Below are 22,947 nucleotides of genomic sequence, written 5' to 3'. Positions count from 1 at the left end.
GGGACCACTTCCTACCTTCATCACATATCCATTGAGGAAAACATTTGCAGAGTTGACACGCTGTTGCTCATCTCCTGGTTGAACATTTGGATGCACTGAAATCTCAAAGGAAACATCCACAGAACACAGCACAGAAGCTTGACAATTGTGGTTTTCAATACATCCAAACTGAAAGCAAAATTTCTTGCAGTAATTGTATTATGAACTTCCGCAACAACTTCAGGAATACATGCACATCTAGATTACAGTCTATTACACGTACATCCACAAATTTGTTTAGCAAATCATGTACAGTTTTTACGGATCATGGGCATTGTTTTAACTTATGATTTTGACAATAACCTTGATCAGATAGAGCAGCTTTATCAATTCATTGTTTCCCTGTAAGTGTCATCTTGTTAGCGTGTTTAAACACCTGATTGAAAAAACAATCTTCCCACGCTGCTTATTAAAGATTTTCCACAAGCAATGTTTTGCATGTGGTGTTCTGCTAGTGGTGCTTTTACTGTCTATCCTTGTAAATCCTGCAAAGTGCAACAATGCATCTCTTCTCTGTGTTCTTGTTGATCCCTTACAATGCCCTTCTTTAGAAATGTTTTACACCAGTAATTTTTGCCATACCAGTACCAATAAGATTTATAGTTTTTCAATATGCTGATTGATTTGTGTAGGAAAAAAAGAGGGTGTTGCTATTTGAAAATTTTGAATTTTTTTTTACTGTAACCGGTACCAAGCCAGCTCTATTGCCTTAAATCATCAGAATCTTAAGTGCACACCTTCAGATAACAATATCTGAAATTTCATTTTGATTGTTTGAGGGAATAAGGGGCAAAGGGTTTATATATTGAGCAAGTTTTTTTCATGACCATCCTCTCTCTCTCTGTATTTCTTAGCTCCAACTTTTATCTGAATTATTTTTTCACAATTACAGAATAAGTATAATCATCTGCTTGTCAATACATATTTTTTTACATATCAACTACAGGTTATAATATGACTAATGAATATGAAATTAACACAAATAAAATTCTCTCATCTACCCTTTCAGATATTAACAGTCAGCATCTTTTAAATAAATTACCAGTAGCATTAAAGATTTTTTTTTAAGTTGCACATAACAACTAGAGAAAAATTTAGCAACTAATATCAAATCTATATGAAAATGAAATGGCTATGTGACCACACTGAAGAAGTAAATCAAACATAAAAATTCAGAAATAATAACTACTTGGCAATCACAAGCAAATGATCTGCTTGCCCACTTCTTGGGTTAATATTCAATAGCAAGTTGTCTAGAGCTGTGACAAGAAGGTCACAACCACTGTCTCGAATTTGCTGAAGGAAAGCTTCTTGTTTTGATAAAGTAGCATGCACTAATTTTAAAGCAATAAGAGTACATTCTTGAAGATTTGCTTGACCTATAAAAGAGAAAAAAATTACAAAACCTTAAAAAGTTTATTAAAAAAATTATAAATTAAAAACAATTAAATTTTAAAACTATTATACACAAACACAAATTATATCACTGTCCCAAATTTGTATATAAGTACAGATAATGGTAAATACTATATTACCATGAAATTAATCCAACATACCTAAATACAGTAAAGCTTACTTTATAAACAATGCACAGTAAGACACAAATCAATATTGCATAATGCAATAATAAAGTACACTACGCAAAAAAAGGGGGGCAGTTCTATATCTTCCATTCTACTGGGCCGACTGACAAAATTCAAATTTTGTTTTTCATGTCTCGAAAGCGGGACTTAGGATATATATTAGATCTATATATAGCACTATTCTAATATAGGTATTTTGAGACAAAATCTGACTTTTCTAAAATAACATACTAATTTTTTTACATATTTCGATTCTATGACTTACATTATGCCTAAATATTAAATTTTGTAAAATTTGGTTCGAAATTTTCAGAGAAATTCAAAAATTTATATTGCCAGTGTTTTTTTTTTTTTTTTTTTTTTTAGTTTGCGCCCAAAAACAGTTCACTTGGCAAACTTCTTAATACATGACAACCTATTTCCTTTTTACATTGTGTGTGAGAGAGAAAAAAAGTCACATCGTTCTTTCTTTCAAATAATGTTTTTATGTTATTATTTTAATTTTTTTTTTTTTTTTTTTTTTTTTTTTAATTGTTTAAGTTGCATGGTTTCTTTCAAATAACTTTTAGAAAATTTTTATTTGCTCATTCGAACTGCATAGTTTAAATAAAAGGTGCATCAATTATTATTTTTTTTCAAATAGTTTTCTTTATACTATATTTTTTAGCCAAAGTTATTATTTTAGGTAATTTTTGAATTTTTAGATTTTTATTTTAGTTTTTTGTTTTGCATTATCTCTTCAGATAAGTGTTTTAAATTTTTCTATTCATTCATTCGAATTGCGAAGGATAGACTGTTTTCATCAAGAGGAAAAATGTCTTTAGCTGATATCTATATGCGACACTGGATAAATTCCGAAATCTTTAAATAATTCGACTGAGAAATCATGGGATGCTCCATTTATGATATGATATGATGCTCTATGAAGTAATTTAAATTTATACAACCATATATTCGAAAACCAGTCGCTCTTCATTTTAATTTGTAATGATATTGTTTTTGTCTTTTCTGTTAGGGCAAATTCAATTGCTGCTATTTGCTGGTGAAGACAGCTTCTAGAATTTTAACTATAAATAAAGTTTAAAGCAAAGTTCAAATGATAAATATTTGAATTAAAAGATTTTTGTTACATGAGAAAAAAATAAACCACTCCAACAGCACTTATCCTATACCAATGAGTGACCCAATTCTTATATCGGGTGGAAAAAATTTTAATCATAATTATTCAGAGTTTTTAAGCCTAAAAATATCTATATTAAAAAATTTAACAAACATTCTCTATTCGTAAAAAGCAAATTAAAAGTTAATGAAATTCTCTATATTAAAAAAAGATGCTTTTTATGTAATCTATAACACGAGAGAAAATTACTACTTAAAATATTTATTCTAAGAGGATTAATGTAAAAATGTATGTTTATATATATGTTCTTTAAACAGGGTTGCCACTCAAACAGGAGAATGAAATTCCCCGACTTTTCCGGGTTTTCCAGGTATGTTTCGAGAAAATTCCAGTCTATCCACGTAATGTACGTTGGCTGTGCTAAGAGGTAAATTAATTATGGTATTAGTTGTACTGTGTAGCAAATTCACTTAATTATTCAATAAATCCCAGAGGACGTTTATTCTTAATTATTCTTGGTACACTTTGATAATTTTGTTTACTTTTCCACTTAAGAAACTTAATAAAATTTTAAGATATATACATTGGATAACAATTGTACGTTTTATTTAATTATTACTCATGATCATCACCAGTTCAACATGAGGCTAATCTGGTTCTTATAAATCACAACGCAATGCTAAATGTTAGGTTAGATTTTAGGTAAATTTAATTTGTGTGAGGTGTCTTCTTAGAAATCACCTCATATGCGGTCAGGTCGTAAATTTAGAACCCCTTTTTTCACCGGGGGGGGGGGGGTGAAAAGAAGGAGATAATCTTGCTCCTGGTCTTGAGAAAATGTGGGGGTCGTTTAAACATCTAACTTCTCTACACTCAGTTTTTATACAGAGGAAAATACAAATGGAATTCTTCGAATGAATGCAATTTTGTACAATGAAAATGTATTATTGAACTATAAACTGTGAGGCAAATAACATCTTTTTTTAAAGTAGGTGTAGAAAAACAGATATTTGTTACATCAATGAATTTGTAGTAAATATTGAATTTTTCATTTCGAATGCTATGTTCCATGTATGTGAAGTAGCTGAGTATCTGAGAAAATAGTCTTAACATTTGCGTTAAGACTATTTTCTTCAACCTTTTCACGTCTAAGGACTGCTTTTCAATTACATTGTGGTCGCTGCTTTTTGGTTAATTTTCTAATGACATATAAACATTAAATTGTTTTTAATTTGAGACTTATGAATAAAATAACGCAAACTAGACTGCAGAAAATTCTTCAGAATGAAGTTAATACTGAAAAATACATTTATCCTATTATCCAATTTTATCCTACAACATATCTTTTAAAAAGTGTGGAATTAGCAGTGCTCTAGGTGGAAATAAGGATGACATTGTGTTTTAAGAAAGTGGCAAATCTAGTTACAGTTACAACCTAAGTGAAAATAACTATAATTTTAGAAACAGTGATGACGAATTTCTGGGATTCTAAGAAACGCTGATGTATTTGCTAATTTTTTAATGCAACAGTTCCATTTTCGTTGTATAAAGTGTTATCATTAAAACAGGTACTTAATCGCTTTCTGTCTAAGTATTTTTTCCAAGTTTGAACCTGATAAATCACTGCGCGTCTTACAGGCCAGAAAATTGAGGTATAGTATAAATCGCCCTTTATTTCGTATCAGTGCTGACGATTTCGATGAAAAAGGGTACCTTTTTAAAAACGACCTTCTTAACGAAGAAAAGCCGTTTTATGTACAGCATAATGTCTAAAAATACCGTCAAATTAAACAGTAATCTTGACTTTAATGCTTTTGTATGCATTTCTTGAATTGATTAATAAATGTAAATTTGTAATTTAAAAAAATGTATAATATTTTATTTAGTTACATGCTAGTTATCAGTGTTATTGCTTCGTTTCTGGTACAGAACGCCCCTCCCAGAAAAAAGCGTTTTGCTCCTCGATCGCAAAAATTTCTCGATTTTTCATTACTTAACCAGTGGACTTTCCTAGTTTCCCCTCCCCCAATAAAATTACAGCTCTGCTACAACAACTGAGTAAAATATTTGCAGCTATCTACACATAAATTGAACGTTTATTTAAAAATAAAATATTTCCTAATTTTTATATCCCTTTTCTAGTTTATATGAAATTTCAAAATTTAACGATATCAGTTAATGAAATACTTGCAAGTAATATAATGGTTCTGCGAAATATATTCTTGATTCCAAACCCTTACTGCTAGGCATCGCCCATCGCTCTTGGAATACATTATTAGTTCAAAGGCGCAATTTGCCCAGAAGGATTATTAATTTCATTTTGGCATTTTGCGTTCAAAACTATAAACGGCGAATCACTTTTCAAATTGTTGCCACCAAATATTATCGCCCTGTATTATATTTAAAGAAATTAAATAATGAAATAATGAAGAGTCTGCATGAATGTATGTATGTTTTGATAAAACAACGGTACCTAGAGCCATCAAAATTTGAATAATGTAATCTTCCATAGAATATCGGCATGTGGAAGCCCTAATTTGAATTTAAAATTTGTTTTATTATTGATTTCATATTTTATAACACTTCAACGAATTTTTGATTAACAAACTCAGCGATTTTAAAGCGAGCAATGACAACACTGTACGAAATTTTTTTTTTTATCTCCAGTGCGCGATATATATTCCTGATATACTGATACTGAATGAGACCTAAAAACACTTTTCTTTTAAAATATATCTCCCCGTATGATCCCTAACACAGCCGTTTACTTTCCCCTTCCGTAATTAACGTCAGTCTCCTGCTCTTGACCGCATTTGCCAAGCCACCATCTTCTTAAAAGGCACCTTAACATTTGAAAACACAAATATAATAGGAGTTGTTTTCTCCATTGAAGACTGAGATTAGAATCTCCCCAATCTGGAATAAAATAAGGCTTTTTTTGCAGACATTCTGCAGCTAAATGAAAGAAAGAAATCTATTTAATGATTTTTTTTTACTAAATTGAGGTATTTTATATTTATTTTGCAGCATACATAAGGAAAAAATATGTGCATTAAATTTCGTGATGTCATCATACTGCTAGGATTAATTTCAGGATTATGCCAGAGAAAATTTCCTGAAATTTAGAAATATTATTTACTAATGATAAATAAATTTAGAGGGAAGAAGCAACATTAAATGATATGAATAACATAAAAATAAAGATAATTACTTAAAAATTGAATTAGAATAATCAACGATATTTTAGCGAATATAGTTATATTACATGGTTAGCCTAGATAACTGATTACTATTTTTTTATTTTACTGCAAAATGACAAGGTATTTATTAAAAAGAAAAGAAAAAAAAAAGATTTTGCGGTAAAATCCTAGTATACGGTACGGCCTTCGCACGATTTTGAAAATTGTCGACAAGAACAAAATTGCTCGTTTACTGCTCATCATCATGTCGCCAAATCCCGCTGTATCATACATGAAGATTATTCTAACCAAAGAACGTCTATGTAAAAGAAAAGGTTCCATACACGTAAATGCTATTACGCGGCTAGAAAGCGGAGGGAAAATTTGCCAAGGGATTTGGCGATGGAACCTGGAGGCCAGAATTTCCCTCTCCGCGATGTGTACAGGAAATTGAGAAACACGTGTTAAGAAGAAACGTTCTTTGACAAAAAAGAAAACTACGAAAATCCGTTTTTAAATTATTGCGAAAAATCCAAGAAGAAAGGTTTTATCAAAGAACGTTTTTTCTTGGATTTTTCGCAATAATTTTAAAAACGGATTTTCGTAGTTTTCCCCCCCCCCCTCAAAATAACTAATCCATGAATTAATTTACTTGCGCCAAAAAATATTTTCTTTTCCTTTAGAGTTTAACAAAATTTTAAACGATATTCATTTTATGAACTCTTGATAACGTGACTTTCGACCTTCGACACCGGTTTCGAGCTTTGGCGACACTTAAATTCCCTGACTTTTCCCTGAATTTTTTGGTCAATTTCCGAATTCCCTGACTTTTTCCGTTTTTCCTGGTTTCCCAGGTAGCGTGGCAACCCTGTTTAAAGCTGGGACATGACCCAAAGTGTCATCTTGTTTGCTTAAAAACATTGTGAAAATGAACATCAAAAGAACTTTTCTCAGTTTTAGACAATTAAATTTAAATGAATTTAAAGTAAAGTAGAAGACGATAACACAACGAAGGTAAAAATTTACTCTTACAAATATTTAAAAAAAAAAAAGAGGGAAAAAAAAAGAAATTTTTAAAAATGTTAAAAATTTGAATAATATTATATATAACTAAAAAAATAGCTTTTCATATAGTATTAATAAATATTTATTACACATCATTGAGGGAAAAAATTTCATATACAGTAAAAATCGTTTAACACGAAACTGAGGGGATTGAAATATTTTTTTGTATTAAAAAAATTTCATGTTAATATTTAACAAAATTAAGTTTATTAGAGTACATTTTACTTATATGTATATACGCATGTATTTAATAAAAATCAATGAAACAAAACATCCGCAAGAAATGAAACAATACAAAATTTTTTAAGTTTTTTGAAAAACAAAACTTTTATTGAATTTTCGGATTTTCTTTGCATAGTCTTTTTTAGCATCAAATTGTTCAATGTCGTCCATTTTGTTATTCATTTCACCATTGGAATGTGCGTCTAAATCGTTACGCATACTTTTTATGATGTTAATTATTTCGGATGACGTGGGAACAGAAGCTGCATCATTCATTTCATTTTCATCGTCGGAATCTGCATTAATGATATTTTTTTAACTTTGAACAAACTCCAAAATGTATTTGTCTGCCATACTTGGGGCTATACACACATTATCACCAACTACTGCAGAGAATTCTTCTGATAATACAGTAGGAGAATCCATTAATACAGAAACATTTTCAAACATTTCATTAAGTGTCGGCTCAGTTTCAATATCCTTTTCCTTCTCCATTTCGTTTGAAGCTAAAGAATCTGATGCTTTTGAGAATCGTGCATGATGAAAACAATCTTCATTCATCCTTAGAGTCAGTGAATTCCATGCAGAGTGCAACATATGAAACAAATTCACTAATTTTTAGTCACACTGCAATGCACTCGTCACCGAATTCCAAAGCCAACTGATGAGAGATGAGATGTTTGTGCGGCGTTTGTAGAAGTGGAAGGTGAAAGTAGCTTAGATTAACAAAACTGGCTCCTGTCACAGGCTATTCCGAGGGTATTTCAAAGCCAGTTAGCCTCCTTTCTCTACGAAACATGTGAAACCACCTCTCTTTCATTTCATACCCCGCTTAAATCTCGCCTGCGAGGGCGTTTATTATTATTTTTTTTATTATTATTTTGTTTATTCCTAGAAAGGATATCTTTTCGTGTTAAGTAATTTTTATTTCGTGTTAAGAGAAACAAAATGCATGAAAATATATAGCAGTTTGTCGGGACCGTTGTATTATTTTGTGTTAACTGATATTTTGTCTTAAGAGTTTTCATATTAAACATATTTCACTGTAATTAATTCTCTGTAAAAATTTATTTCAAATAAGATTAAAAATAGCTGTGGCAATTCACTGTAACAAAGCCCATAAACCACATTTGGCGTTACTATCGCTCAAAAAAAAAAAAAAAAAAAAAAAAAAAAAAAAAAAAAAGATGCCAAATTTCAAACCATGCAAATATATAAATTTGTGTATATCTTACAAAATTTTGAATAAAAAGTCTAATTTTTTGCAGGTATGCTTAGAAATACACATACTTTAAGATCATAGTAAAAATACAAATTTTTTATTGAAAAATTTATAAAAATAATTGTAAATTACAAATTTTTTAAAAAAAATCATAAATAATGAGTGAATTTTATTTGGAATGAGACTAAATTTCAAAATGTGAAAGGAAAAATAAAATAAGTTTATTAAAAAAGGATATACAGTCAAAAGTCATTAATTCGGACACCCATAATACGGAATGATCTATAATCCGGACCTCAAAACTAAAAACTTTCTGCACATGCGCCACGTTGACACATACGCATAGGCGTTTACGCGTGCGCGTAAGACCCTTTACGACAGCGCATATGAGTGTGCACAAGTGCAGAATACGTTTTCGCGTGCGCGTTTTATTATAATGGACGTATAAGCTAAAATTATCTAATTATCTATTTCAGTTAATGTTGATGATTGCGTTGTTCTTTAATTTTCGAATTGGATCCGGCTTATTATTTTTTGCAGACTGTAAGAGCAATTTTATAAAAGTAAGCTTAAACTTTTCGATTATATCAAATAGAATTTCCGATATATATTTGTTAATATGTAAAGGATCTAAAGCGAAAGTATGTTTTGAAATCCGAAATCTGTTTATCAATTTCACGCTGCTCGGCGGGGGGATCGCCGCGCGGCGGGCGCGTAATGAATTGGAAGTTGATCTGTCAACACTATCTTTATCTTCAGCGCAGATGTTTTTATTTTATTTGGCTTATAATTCCTTACCAAATGTAGTATTTCATCTCGATATGCTCCGTCTTTGATATGATTTAAAACAAGTTCCTCGTCATTATAATTCGCTTTCGATAGCGAAGAAAGTAACAGAGGTTATTGAAAACGAAAAAATTTCGATTGACAAATTAGTCGGTGTTCTCGACACAGCAATTATAGGACTTGAACAGCGTAACTTTGTAACTGAACAAGAAATTATGTCTGTTTAATAGAATTAAAGAGAAAGTATTATCACATGAAACGAAGCAAAACTTAAACAACTTACATTGAAAGAAATGTTTAATAAAGTAAACAAATAAATATTAAGCTTTTTCTTTTTGCAAATTTTGATACCCTTTAGATCATAATTGTTCTTTATTTCATAAATTACGGTTTCATATTTTTAATTTTAGAATTTCTGCATGCCATCTTACGAGATTTAAACTGATGATCTATAATCCGGAAAAATCGATAATCCGGAATCGCCGAAGTCCCGACGAGTCCGGATTAACGACTTTTGACTGTATCAACAAATATATACCAAATTCAATTAACATTGAGAAACTAAAATTTTGAGGGCTAATTTTTTAAAAATTACTTGCACGGTTTTTACAAAATTTGGCAGTTTGGTGTAATTTGAATCATAGAATAGAAATATGGGAAAAAAAAAGCATGTCATTTCAGAAAATGTCCGATTTTGTGTCAAAATACCGATGCCGTATATAAATCTAATATATATCCTAAGTCGTGCTTTCGAGACATGAAGAACGCAATTTTAATTTCGTCAATCGGCCCAGTAGAATGGGAGATATAGAACTGTCCCCCCTTTTTTTTGCACAGTGTACAATAATACTGTACAGTACTTTGTACAGTTACAATGCACTGTATGAACAATAGTTGTTGTTAATTGATGGTAGATTGGTTTATCTCCTTGATAAGCCAATTAATCTGTGATCACTGACAATAACTACTTTTTAAACATTTAGAATTTACTTTTGGTTTTGGAATTTTTGCGATTTAAGATTTTTCTTTGCAGATTTTTAAATAAAAGTTGAAATTACTATTTAAAATACTAATTTAAATTCTGACTCAAAAATTTTTTTCATTCATGGTTTTAAATTGAATTTGTGTTCCTTGGAGATAGTATATGGAAAAGATGATATATAAAAGAACTTTTCTAACAATAAATTATTGATTCATATATATCAATAAATATAAATCAATAATACATATATAAGCTATAAAAGTTCAGCAGCTTGAAGTTAAGAAATAAATATGCAGTGCTTGAAAGTAAATCTAAAATCATCAGATGACGGTAATCATTTTTCAGATCATCAGATGACAGTAAGACATTTAATTTTATCTTGATTAGACATAAATAAAAAAATAAGCATTGGCCTCTTTCAGCTTATTTTTATGTATACTGGTCAGATTTTTTTTACAAGCAATATTCATATTATTGAATAATTCAGACTGGATGCTGGGCACAAGATTGTATTTTGAATTAAATAAAAATGCAACCTCTGTTTGTAAAGGAAAAGGCAAAATTTTTTCGGTAGTTCTTGCACATTAAGACTCTTAGAAACACAAAACATGTAATTTTTCTGTATGCTAAACTATTTCTTATAGAACTTAATCGTAAATAAAATTTTGTGTTATAAAATAGTTTTCTAAAAAAGGAAATCTCGGTCGCGGTCAGTCAATCAGCCACACATGCATACACACACACACACACACAAAAAAAAAAAAGAAAGAAAGAAAGAAACTGTGAAGTTAGCTGTTATGAACAATGATCCTACCTAATTTTTGAGAAATTAGCTACCAAAACAGAAATTTCTGCAAGCAATGCTCATACACATATTGAAACAGCATTAGATATTCCAAGACATAATTCAGAATAATAACATCTTTTTTCTATCCATATAATTTCCTGACAAATGACATTTCACTAACGAAATGAATCAGCATAATATGCTCTGTTGGGCTGTTCAAAACCCAGATTAGTCAAGAGAAGTGTACTATCACATAGTTTGAGCTGTTAATGTACAGTGTAGAACTTGACGAGTACGATACCTGAATGATTTTTTTCCTAACAGCATATTAACAAGATAAATGTACACAAATTTTTAACATAAGGAGTTACTGCTACTGTTGGATGAAACATTAGAAGAATTTGTTCCACCAGGATAGATGCTTGTTCATTACGCTTGGTGTAAGCACCAAGTATTATGATGATGACCCTATGTTCTTAGGCTGTTTCTAATGTCTCTGCATACTAATGATTCCATAAAACATACAGGGAGTGACACAAATTACTCAATTGAATACTAAGAAAGATGCAATTTTACATTCTTATCTTTCTTTCCTTCAAAGAATTATAATATGCTTTTAAGTAAAAGAATATTATTTTGAATATTTATTAAGATAATCTAACTAAATTATGGTTTTTTATTTTGTTTTCGGCATATTATTTTAGTTGTTTAGACTTACTGTTACCAATGTTAATTTTTCAGATATCTGTGAAATATACATTGAATTAAAAAGCCGTTTATACAGAATTAATTTACTTTTGTACAAGGAATAATAAATAAATAATACAGGTTTCCCTTTAAAGAATGAGCTTGGATTTTAAATGACTATGGAAACGTGTTCCAAACTAAACATACATAATGTTATTTACTTGTTGCCTTAGAGATATTTTTAATTCCCTCAATCATATTAATTAAAATTTTTAATAGTCCTTGCCTTTAAAGACATTTTTACCTTAAATGGTTTGTGCAATATTCCACATTAACAAATTAAATGATCCATCCTTTATATACATATACCCCCAAAAAATACAGCAAAATAAAATAAACAAATCATCTAAAATATACTTTAAATCTGTATACCTAGCACTGATGCATATTGATCCAAAACTCTCATTCCTTCATCCAGAATGAGAAGAACTACCCTCAGCAGACCACTGTCTTGCAGCATTTGTGATAAAATAGAAACTCCTATATTAGTTTCTACATTAAAATTACTGTTACTCCTAGACTGGAAACGACATGATTTAAGAACTTTCTCCAGTATCTTAAAGCATAATGCCATAATCTTCCACTGCAATCGAGAGAAGAAAAATGTAAGTCCAGAGATAAAGAGTTTTCTGAGCTGCAATAGTATTTTATTATGGCATAGGCATAAAAAATACCAACCTTTTCACCTTCTGTTTTGTAAGATCGAGAATTACACCTCAATAAAACAGAGTCCCTGACAAACTGCAAGTACGGTTCAATCCCTGGCTGACGGGTGCCTGAGCCTAGTCTGGTAGGATATGGATGATTCAAAAGAGCATCAAGTAAAGTCAGCATAGCACGAGTTACAGGATATTCTTCCATTCGTGTTTCAACTTCTTCTAATTCCATCTATAAACAAATGTATATCATATAAAGTAAATAGTTAATAAAGTCACATAATTAAAAGCACTAAACTATTACTAAATTTTTTAGCGATATTTAATATCCTAAAAAAGAAAGTTATCCTTTTTTATAATGTGTAGTTTTACTATTCAGTTTTAAAAGACAAGTATTAAAATTCAAATTTAACAAAAGTTACATCTGAGAATTAATTGATCAAATGCCTATTAGTGAATGTGTTGATACAAAGAAATAACGAAAAAAACAATTCTCAGAATAACTGTCCGTACATGATTATTCAAAGTCTACTAGATACTAAGTACATATCCATAAATAGCAGTATCATTTCACTATCAGAAATAGTTTTCTAAATAAAACTATAATGTTACTGAAGGCATTCAGCAGCAGATCATGTTCAAACAAAAAGCAGAAACAGGGATTCTTCATCACTAAGTTTTTGGTTCTCTGTTTACACAGAATTTTTTTTAAATTTTCCAATACAGTTTTACACTCTTCTTGTCATTTCATGTCCACACATTTAGTAAAATTTTGCATACACATAGTTTAGTATAATTCCCTTCTCACCATGTGAAATCAAAAAATTTCAATGCCAAACAGTACCCTCACTACATTTTCTTGATGAACTAATACAAGAAAAATCTTCTACATATAGAAAACTATACGAGCATTTCTCTTTTTTTAAAGACATAACTGACAAATCCTTAAACAACTTCAACAAGCACACAAAATTTGCACAACTCTAGAAATGCAGATGAATTTCTTTCATTAGCTATGCCAAACAGTACCCTCACTACATTTTCTTGATGAACTAATACAAGAAAAATCTTCTACATATAGAAAACTATACGAACATTTCTCTTTTTTTAAAGACATAACTGACAAATCCTTAAACAACTTCAACAAGCGCACAAAATTTGCACAACTCTAGAAGTGCAGATGAATGTTTCGATCTTACTTTTTTCATTAACTGTTATACACCAAATGACCTGTAACTATGCTTGATGACCATTGGAGGATTGGAACATGGCATTTTTAGATAAATATCTACTTCGTGCAAACCAGTATGATTGATGAAATTTGTTGTTTTCTTAAAAATGGATAATCAAAAGAAAAATCAAATGATTTATATGTCAAATATCTCATTTTGGGCTGAAAATAACAGAATTTTAAATCCAACTAATAAAAATCATGAGAAATGGTAGGAATAAGAGAAAGTCTGGAGAAATATTCTGTAAACTGAGCTGGCAGTAGTGCAGTTAAAAATTGGGAGATTTAGTAAGTCTACCTGTATATCAACTTTCTATTTATATTAAAAAGTGCACTAATAGTTTGTGGTGTCATAAAGTGGAAGCATCTAAATGCACAAATTCTGAAATGGGCCAAGAAACATCAAAACTGGACATTAGAAGAATGTTAAAAAGTAGCATGATCTGACGAATCATGTTTTTTGGTCCATCACATTAATGGGCGTGTGCTAATACACCGATTTCCAAACAAAACCCGGCTCCTGGATGCACAGTTGAACGGAGACAAACCAGTTGCAGGCGTATTATGGTGTGGGCAATGTTTTCATGAAGCACATTATGACCCATAATCCACATAGAACAATTCCTGATGTCTGTGCACAATGTGAACATCGTTGCAGACCAGGTTCACCCATTCATGCCAACAGTATTTCCGGTGGAGGATAGCGTTTACCAACAGGATAATGCACCATGTCATAAGAGTCGAATCGTCAGGGAGTGATTCAAGGAACATTGCAGTGACTCAAGTCATGCCGTGGCCTCCAAATTCACCTGACATTAATCCAATAGAGCATTTGTGGTTCCACCCGGAAAACCAAATCTGTGCTGCCACGCTACCTCCTCGCAATGCACGGAAATTGCAGGACCAGTTGGTGAGTGCTTGGTAACAGATACCTCAGACTACCTACCAACATCTTATCGAGTCAATGCCATGCTGGGTGCTGGCAGTTTCGAGGGCTAAAAGTGTTCCTACATGTTATTAACAAGGTGGTTATAATGTAATGGCTCTTTTGTGTAGATGGTCCTGCTAGTTAAATTCTTTGAATTTCATGCTTTTAAAAACTGTCCACAAGGCAAAATATGAATAATTCGGAAAATAGAATACCCAGAAATTATTAGTAGTTAGTGTGAAGAATATGCTGCCGTCTATCAGGATTTTCATTCCTTTTTGAAATTTACCTGTTTTGCATACATACACAAACTGGCATGTTTATGACATTGATAAAATAGGATATTTAACACATAGTTTTCAATAAATAGTTTATTACAGTTTTACACATACCAAGGATATCCAAACACAAATATGAAATTCATGGCTCCATTGTTTTAAAGAGCTCAATGTAATGGCACATTGGACAAACATATTCACAGGTTTAACCTTGCCAGTAGCAGAGCAAATTTCTCTCCATCATCCCTGTTAGTTATAAGAAAGGTGTCAGAGCAGAAGGTTTATAACAACAAATCCTCCAGGAAACCTTCATTAGATTTCTGACTAACAAAGGTTCTTTTTCAGATATATTTGAGCCTTAAAAATCCAGGAATTCAAAATTATCAGAGATATAATTGAGAATCCAGGAATTCCAAATTATTAGAGATATAATCACGAGAAATGTTACGAATAAGAGAAAGCGCAGAGAAATATTTTGTAGATTGAACTAGTTTTGAGTGTGGTCAAAGGAGAGGAAAAGCTATCTGAATACTGCTCATTCTGGTAAATCAAGTTAAATTTCAGAATAAACTTCATTTGCAAGATTATTTTACAGTATATCTGACCATTCTGTGGTTAATATTATGCAATGATTAATTTGATCATTAAGGCAAGATATATGAAAAAAAATCATTACAAATCAACTCAACATTAAATTTATAAATAAAAAATAAATTAATTAATTAATTAATAAAATTTTGAAAAAACTCCTTAGAGACACACATAAAACTTCTTAAAAATTGAGCCAAGTTTCAAAGCTTTTGGCCTTCCTTTTTCACTGCTGTGTGAGGCTTACATCCACAAAAAATCTTGGTTTATTGAAGATATTTACTGAGGCAACTTTAATTCAAAATCATATATATGCAGTGCTTGTCCGGGAAGTAATGAGGCCCACTTGACTGTGAAGCGAATGCTGAGTGGTGCTACCGGCGAAAAGGGATGGGAAAGACCTTAAGCTTTCCAGCAGTACCGGGGTTAGTTGCTTTTGTGCTCTTGGCAAGTCAGGAAGTGCTGCAGCATGAACCACTGTGTAGTGACCTTGTCATACTTATGATGGGAGAAAATGTTAAGAGCAACATTACATGTGGAAATTTTGTGTGAAGGTGAACAAGACAACAAAGGAATCTTCTGACATGCTGAAAGAAGCCTTTGGGGATGACTGTAAGTCCTATTCACAGGCAAAGAAGTGGGATGAAGCGTTCCAAGAAAGTCGGGAAAACATCAATGATGAGGCAAGTTGCGGACGCCCATCAACACGATAAACGGAAGAAAATGTCATCCGTGTACACGAGTTGCTCAGCAGATTGTCGCATTAATGTTTGGATGATGGTGAAACAACTAAACCTGACAAAAACTATTGTCGACGAGATTGTATCAGAAGAATTTGGCATGTGGAAAATTTGTGCAAAACGTGTGCCAAAAGTCTTGACCGATACGCAAAATGTGAATCACTTGGAAATGTGTCAGGAACTGAAAGAACTTTGTGAAGATTATCCCCATTTCCTGGATAATGTAATCACTGGTGATGAATCATGGATTTTTGGATATGATCCGGAATCTAAGAGTTTGCCCTTTTGGCAAACTCTGAATGGCACATGCCATCCTCACCGTGCCAGAAGAAAGCACAAATGAGCAAATCCAAAGTCAAGTCTATGGTCTTCTTCTTTTCTTTTTTTCTAATGCAAAAGCAATTGTGCACCATGAGTTTGTACCTGCTGGCCAGACAATCACTGCTCTATAAATATAAAGGAAGTGCTTCAGAGACTGAATGCCAGGGTCATCAGAGTCCAAAAATTTTTATTATTTAAGTAATTATTTATAATTATTTAGTAATGTATTTATAATTATTTAAGTAATGCATTCTTGAATAATTATATTTATTTAAGTATTGCACTCTTGAATAATTTCATTTAAATTTAGCTGCACAATGCACAGATTTCTGTCCAAATTGTTTTTCGTTTTCTAAATGCTTTTTAAATCCTTTATATTTTCCTATCTCTCTCTCTATATATATATAATCAAGAGATAATAATTAAATCAAAGTATTTACATATCACATACAAATAGAAAAAAGTGCAAAATTTATTTGTATTAAATCACCTAAAATAAATGTCTAAGCTAAAAAATTAAAATATCTTTTAAACTAAGAATTATCTCAGACATACCAATATTCCAGAAGGATGGTAAACAGATATTGATTTGACAGTTGGAATGACCTAGAAATAAAGATTTGTTATTAAAAATTTGCAGGGAAAAAGCTTCATTAATATATTTTTTTTTCAAAAAATTAACTGAAATACTGTGTAACTTTCAAAATCAAGAAATTTTTCAGACATTTCTTTTTAATTACCTTCTACATATTTTACAATTTTAATTTTAAGATTAAATGAGTAATGAGTTTTACTAGCATATATATTTTGCACTTTAGCTGAAGTTCTGAAACTACTACTGTTTTCCTTTAGAAATCATTTTCAAGGCCTTTTATTCATCAGAATACAATCTATAGTTTTGTTTTCCATATGGAATAACTATATTCCAATCATTTTGAAATGATTCTTTTATGAATATGTCTCCGAAATTTTTCATGCAATTACAAATTTGAGAAATGTGAACATTTTCCTTCATATAATGCTTCCTCTTATAACACAATTTGATATATTATGGGCATTTCTCTAAACCACATGTAAATAATTTAATTGCAGAATTATACAATGTAGCAGTAAAATAAGCCTAATTATGATCTAAACATTTTTACAATCAAGCAAAATTTCAAACGAGGAAAAACAGATAAAGCAAAATGAACCCAGGGATAAAAAATGGTATCTTCAAATCAACTGGCACTGACAGCTGTGAATGAGATAAGGCAGTAACATAAAGTGCAAAATGTGTAATGAATCAAAACCAGGGCACAAAAAATTTAATTATACAGAAAAGTTCAAACAGCTGAGTTATAATTTTACAAACATCTTTATATATTCTGATTTTTAAATTGTACAGTCATCCCTCGCTACTTTGCGGTTCATTTATCGCGGCCTCAGTACATCACGGATTGTTTAAAAATATTCTTCAAAATTGAAAAATATTATGGCGCATAAGTTGCCTGCATGGCAGCAGAAGACAGGGAGTGTCCATACAATTCAAAATCCACGTCTTTGATTGGCTGGCTAAAAAAGTCACCTGTGGCTATGAGGGATTTACACCTGACGAAGTTAACCACTCCACCGTAGATAAGGTTCTTCGACATGACGAGGGAAGAAGTGAACACACTGATCGAGTGCCACTCGAATCCCCTAACCGATGAGGAACTCGTCAAAATGACAAGATCGGCAAATGAGGAAGAAGAGGAGGTAGCTGATGATGGTGAGGACAACGAAGCTGAAGAATGTAGCCTTACCTTGGAAAACCTGCAAGAGCTCTGCAACAAAGGGCCCAAGAAATCGACGACAACATGGTCAGAGCCTTAGAATTCAGTAACTGCATTGACGGTGCAATGGCATTGTGTAAAGTGCATCTTTGCTCAGAAGAAAAAACAATGCTCACAACTTCCCATCACGATGTTCCTTGTGCGCCGAAAACGTTCTGCAGAAGCTCCTCCCTGCTGCCTCCTGCAGCTACCCAAATTCTATCCGAAGCTGCCCGTGACGATCCAGCGCCACTAGCACCTGACGATGAGACATCATCTGAGGAGCAGTAAAGCTCTCATTAAGTGCAGAGATCTCATTAAGTGCAGTAAATCATCTTCATTTTCTTCACCGCCATTTCACAGGTGTTTCATTGGCATTTATAAAGATCAAACGAAGAGAAGCTATTGTCAGAGGTGAGTTACATACCATGTTATAAAAGAAAAGTTGTTATAAGAATAAAAGAGTTCTAAAAACATATTTACAGTATGTGCACTTTAGTTACATCTACATATGTTACACACACACATGTATCATATTTATGTTATTTATTCATTATTTTATGTATGTTATTTATACTATTGATATTTTATTTACATGTTTGAAACTATTCTTTAATGTTCTAATGATAACATGTGCACTTATATGGTTTCATATACACTTATTGATATTATACATACACAAAAAATGTATGTATGTTAAAAATGAGAGGGTGACACTACTTTGCGGTTTTTCACTTATTGCAGCCGGTTCTGATCCCTATTAAACGCGATAACTGAGGGATGATTGTATATCAATAGTTTCACATTTATTTATTCATTTTGCACTTAATTTTATTTGTTACTTTTCTTTTTACCTTTATATATTGTTAGATTTTTTAAACGATTTATTTTGCTATCCATTATGTAGCTCCCAACTTTAAAATATGAAAAACCAGGATTTTCCACATTGGAAAAAAGAACTCTGATTTAAATTCACTTTATAAGTTTAAATAAATTGTTCGAGTTCTGAACTATGATTTTGAAGTAATTTTTTTAATATTTTATTAAAGATTTAATATTTTATTAGATTATTATTTTAAATTATATGTTCTTTGGATAATTTAATTTTTTTTTCTTTTCTTATGAAGAACATTTTAAGCAGAGAGGAAAAGCTTTTATTCATCTAAGGTCTTTTAATAGGGTGGGACAAAATAATATTTAATGCATATACTACTGAGTGGATAAACTTAATAATGCAAAAATAAATAAATACAAATATTTAACTTATTGAACATCGATTGAATTTTCATATAAAGTTCTACAAATGAGGTTCATTAAGATAGTTCAGATCAAATAAAATCTAATAAGCAAATTCATGCTGAAAATCACTATGAATGGATGAAGACATTTACACAATTTAAGTTTTACCAATTTAATAAATTTCTGTTATTGCTAAAAACATGTTCCGTAGCAAAGGCTAAAAATTAAAATTTGGAGAATTATTGACCAACAGGGAGACCAGAAGTGACAAAACTTGAAGAATTATCAGCTAAGCAATTATTAAATACAACGGCATATAATTTCATTCTCTATACACATTAAATATTTTTCATAAAGTAAACTACATTTTAATTAAACATGTTTTATAATAGAAGTTTAATTCTTATACTACTAATAAATAGCACTATATAATGAGGCAGAACTGCATTTTTTATTGTAATCTTATTCACAGATTTTTTTAAAAAATAAATTGTCTGATCCCATTTTGATTTCTTCAAATGGTCATATTTACTTTTTCAACATACACTAAAATGATGAAATATAAAATTCATAGTAAAGCTGCAAAATATGATAAAGAGTTTAAACTGATAATAAAATAAGCAATTAATGTTTAGTAATTTATTTAAAACTATTTTTCTGTTTGATAAGCAATGATTTAAACTGCACTGGTAATTAAATATAAAGTAGAAAAAGAATAGAAAGTATTTATATAAATTGATCTTTGGTACTTGTCTTCTGGAACGGCCTACACAAGAAAGTGAATTTGGAATGTTTCTGCACTGGTGAGAAACAAATGGTTATTGATCTGTGCTTGTGCAAAAACAAATAATAACTGATCTGAATATGTGCAAAAAACAAACAGTTAATGAATCCAGCTAGTTTTTGATAATAGCACTACACCAGTATTAAGTTTTTTTTTTTTTTTCCTTCACTATAAAATACACACTATGCTTACCATTTTCAATCTTCTATCAAAGGAAAAAAGAAGCTACATTTTATGTTTGAGTCATTATTAGCCGCAATTGCTGTATTGTGGCCACCCCCAAAAAAGTGCATAAAATGTTAATTTTCCAGTATGTTTATAGATGTTTTTTAATAAACTGCTACCAAAATTGTATTAAGTAAAATAATAAATATAATTTCATGATATATTTAGTAATAAATAGAATTTTAGACATATTTATTTAAGCTATTATTTTTAATAACTGCTTACCTAATTGTATTAAATAGTACAATAATTAATGTGTACATTAAATAAGTTCAGCTTAATTATGTTGATATTTTAAATAAAATGTAGTCAGAATTGTATTAAATACAAATTTATATTAAATTCCTTCTATATATGTGTATTAAATAACTTGTATTACATAGATAATGAATGAATTGCCGGTTTATTGTTTACAGTAGTCGGTTTCATTTCCATAGATGTTTACAATGTATGGCAAAAATCGTGTTTTCTTAAGCCCAAATAGTTCCAATAAAATGTACTTTCTTGTCAAGGCTGCTATGGAAGACAAGTACCTGATTTTCTTTACTTCACAAACATTGCAAACTAATTAGGATACCATTTAGTAGCAGTAAATGCTAATAAATATTAATTCACCTGTGTCATTTCTAAGCCTTGCCAGATATTTGAAGCTATATCAGGAGAAGCTGCAAACGCAGCTAAACAATTGATTATAGAAGCTTTCAATGAGGCAGGAATACTACATGTTATAAGACCAAGAAGTACAACTGTTGGCACATACTGTGGATTTTCTGATAAAGTAATACGAGCAATTTCATCCTATAATAAAAGAAGAGCATTTTAGAACTTATAAATTTATAAATTACAGATGGGCATGAATAAAAATACTACAAATGGCTTACCAGCTTCACAACTTGAGTTATCAGCTGTAGAACAGCAATAAGTCCTTGCACTTCTTGTGGTGTAATTCCTTTGGTGTGCATTCTTTGTGGGTAAGTATATTGTACATTGACTGCAGATGGTACTTCTTCATGTAAACTGCCATAATAACGATGAAGTGTTGCAAAGAAATGATCCCATGATACAATACTGCTTTGGCTACCTGCAGAAATAATTAATTAAATTCAGCAATGATATGATTTTAATAAGATGACTTATACATGCACATACCTGGATGTGCATGTGCATGAGGTTCCATAAAATATTTACTAAATATAAATTAGAAACTGAGACTAAATAAAAAAGAGAAAGAGAAGGGGAAAGACTCCCCAAAAAAGACTTCAAAAAATCAAAAGTTATTTCTTAATTAGTACCTTATACATGCAGTTTCAATTACAGTGCTGAAGGTTTTAACCCTGTAGGTGAAGTGGATACTAAAAGATAAAATCTGATGTTTTATACAGCCACAGTTCACTACAAATTTTAATTAGTACAATAACTGGTACTTTTTGATTATCTGTGCCCCTACAAAATGTTGTCATTTCATTAGTGACTTTGTGAATTGACAAAAATAATTTGTTTTCTTTTTTTTTTTATCTATAGAGCTTACAGGTACTGTTTTATTCATAAACAATAACAAAAAGAAGTATTTTATAAGAAACGAGAAATACCAGCATCTTCAAACCAGTTTCTGATCCACATTCTAATGCTTTGCATGTAATTTATAGCACTGCATTTCTACAAAATTCAGTCTTAAACAAATGTGTGTGGTATGTGCATCAGTGGGTTAATTTATGTTGCGTGAATACTGAAAAATATGCCCAAATCACAGCAATTTAGCCAAGTGTTTAACAGGGACTGAAGATAAACAGAAAGTAACCAATATTCATTATACTTCAATTCATTAAAAACAGAATGTCCCTTAACTTTACATGCTAAATTTCATGGGTACAATAAAAAATAATTTTATGAATTTAACATTGAACCCTGATTTCACTTGAGATTAAATCACTGGTTACCAAAATTAGTATCTCTTATTTTGTAGCAGTTTTGTAAAAAGTTAGCATTAGGCAAAGAAAAATTATGTAAGTAAAATATTTTTTTCCTTGAATATCTCCTCAAGAAACAAAAGTTATTTATTACCATATGATAGACAGCTGGGAAAAGACTAAATTTGGCCCATCCACCTCTTTACATATTTCATATATATATATCCAACGGTGGGCACTAGACATTACAGGCACTGGCCATTAAAAAATAAAATCCACTGCCAAATAGTGCAATTTAATGCCACTCATGTATAAGCATGACTTCACAACATATTTTTTATATCTTTAATTTGGTTTTATATAATCTGATCCTCAACAAACCAGTTAATGTAAAGAAGGATATAAGTTAACCACTACTTTTCTGTTTTTTTTTTTCTAGCATTTAACAAAAGGAAGGGGAAAAGGATTAAAGTTTGGGAAGTGTTTTGTACAGAACAGCAAGTAGTGGAAATAAGATTTGGTAAT

The 22,947-nt window shown here is 30.8% G+C and overlaps 1 protein-coding gene across 2 annotated transcripts in view; it reads right to left on the bottom strand.

Annotated features, from left to right (window-relative positions):
* The window catches only part of Nup205 (nuclear pore complex protein Nup205), a 205,957-nt gene that overhangs the window by 74,045 nt on the left and 108,965 nt on the right, over window positions 1-22,947 (bottom strand). For both annotated transcript variants that reach the window (XM_085813835.1, XM_085813834.1), the window contains exons 13-18: window positions 21,397-21,596; window positions 21,131-21,313; window positions 17,030-17,080; window positions 12,411-12,620; window positions 12,105-12,315; window positions 1,229-1,418 (exon numbers count right to left, since the gene is read on the bottom strand). In XM_085813835.1, the coding sequence (XP_085669961.1) occupies window positions 1,229-1,418; window positions 12,105-12,315; window positions 12,411-12,620; window positions 17,030-17,080; window positions 21,131-21,313; window positions 21,397-21,596 (1,045 nt within the window). The remainder of the gene's footprint in view (window positions 1-1,228; window positions 1,419-12,104; window positions 12,316-12,410; window positions 12,621-17,029; window positions 17,081-21,130; window positions 21,314-21,396; window positions 21,597-22,947) is intronic.

This window comes from Stegodyphus dumicola, chromosome 3 (genome assembly GCF_044657685.1).
Source record: "Stegodyphus dumicola isolate Sdum_Otavi_A_Nest chromosome 3, ASM4465768v1".
Taxonomy (NCBI): Eukaryota; Metazoa; Arthropoda; class Arachnida; order Araneae; family Eresidae; genus Stegodyphus; species Stegodyphus dumicola.
This window is presented reverse-complemented; position numbering and strand designations above follow the sequence as displayed.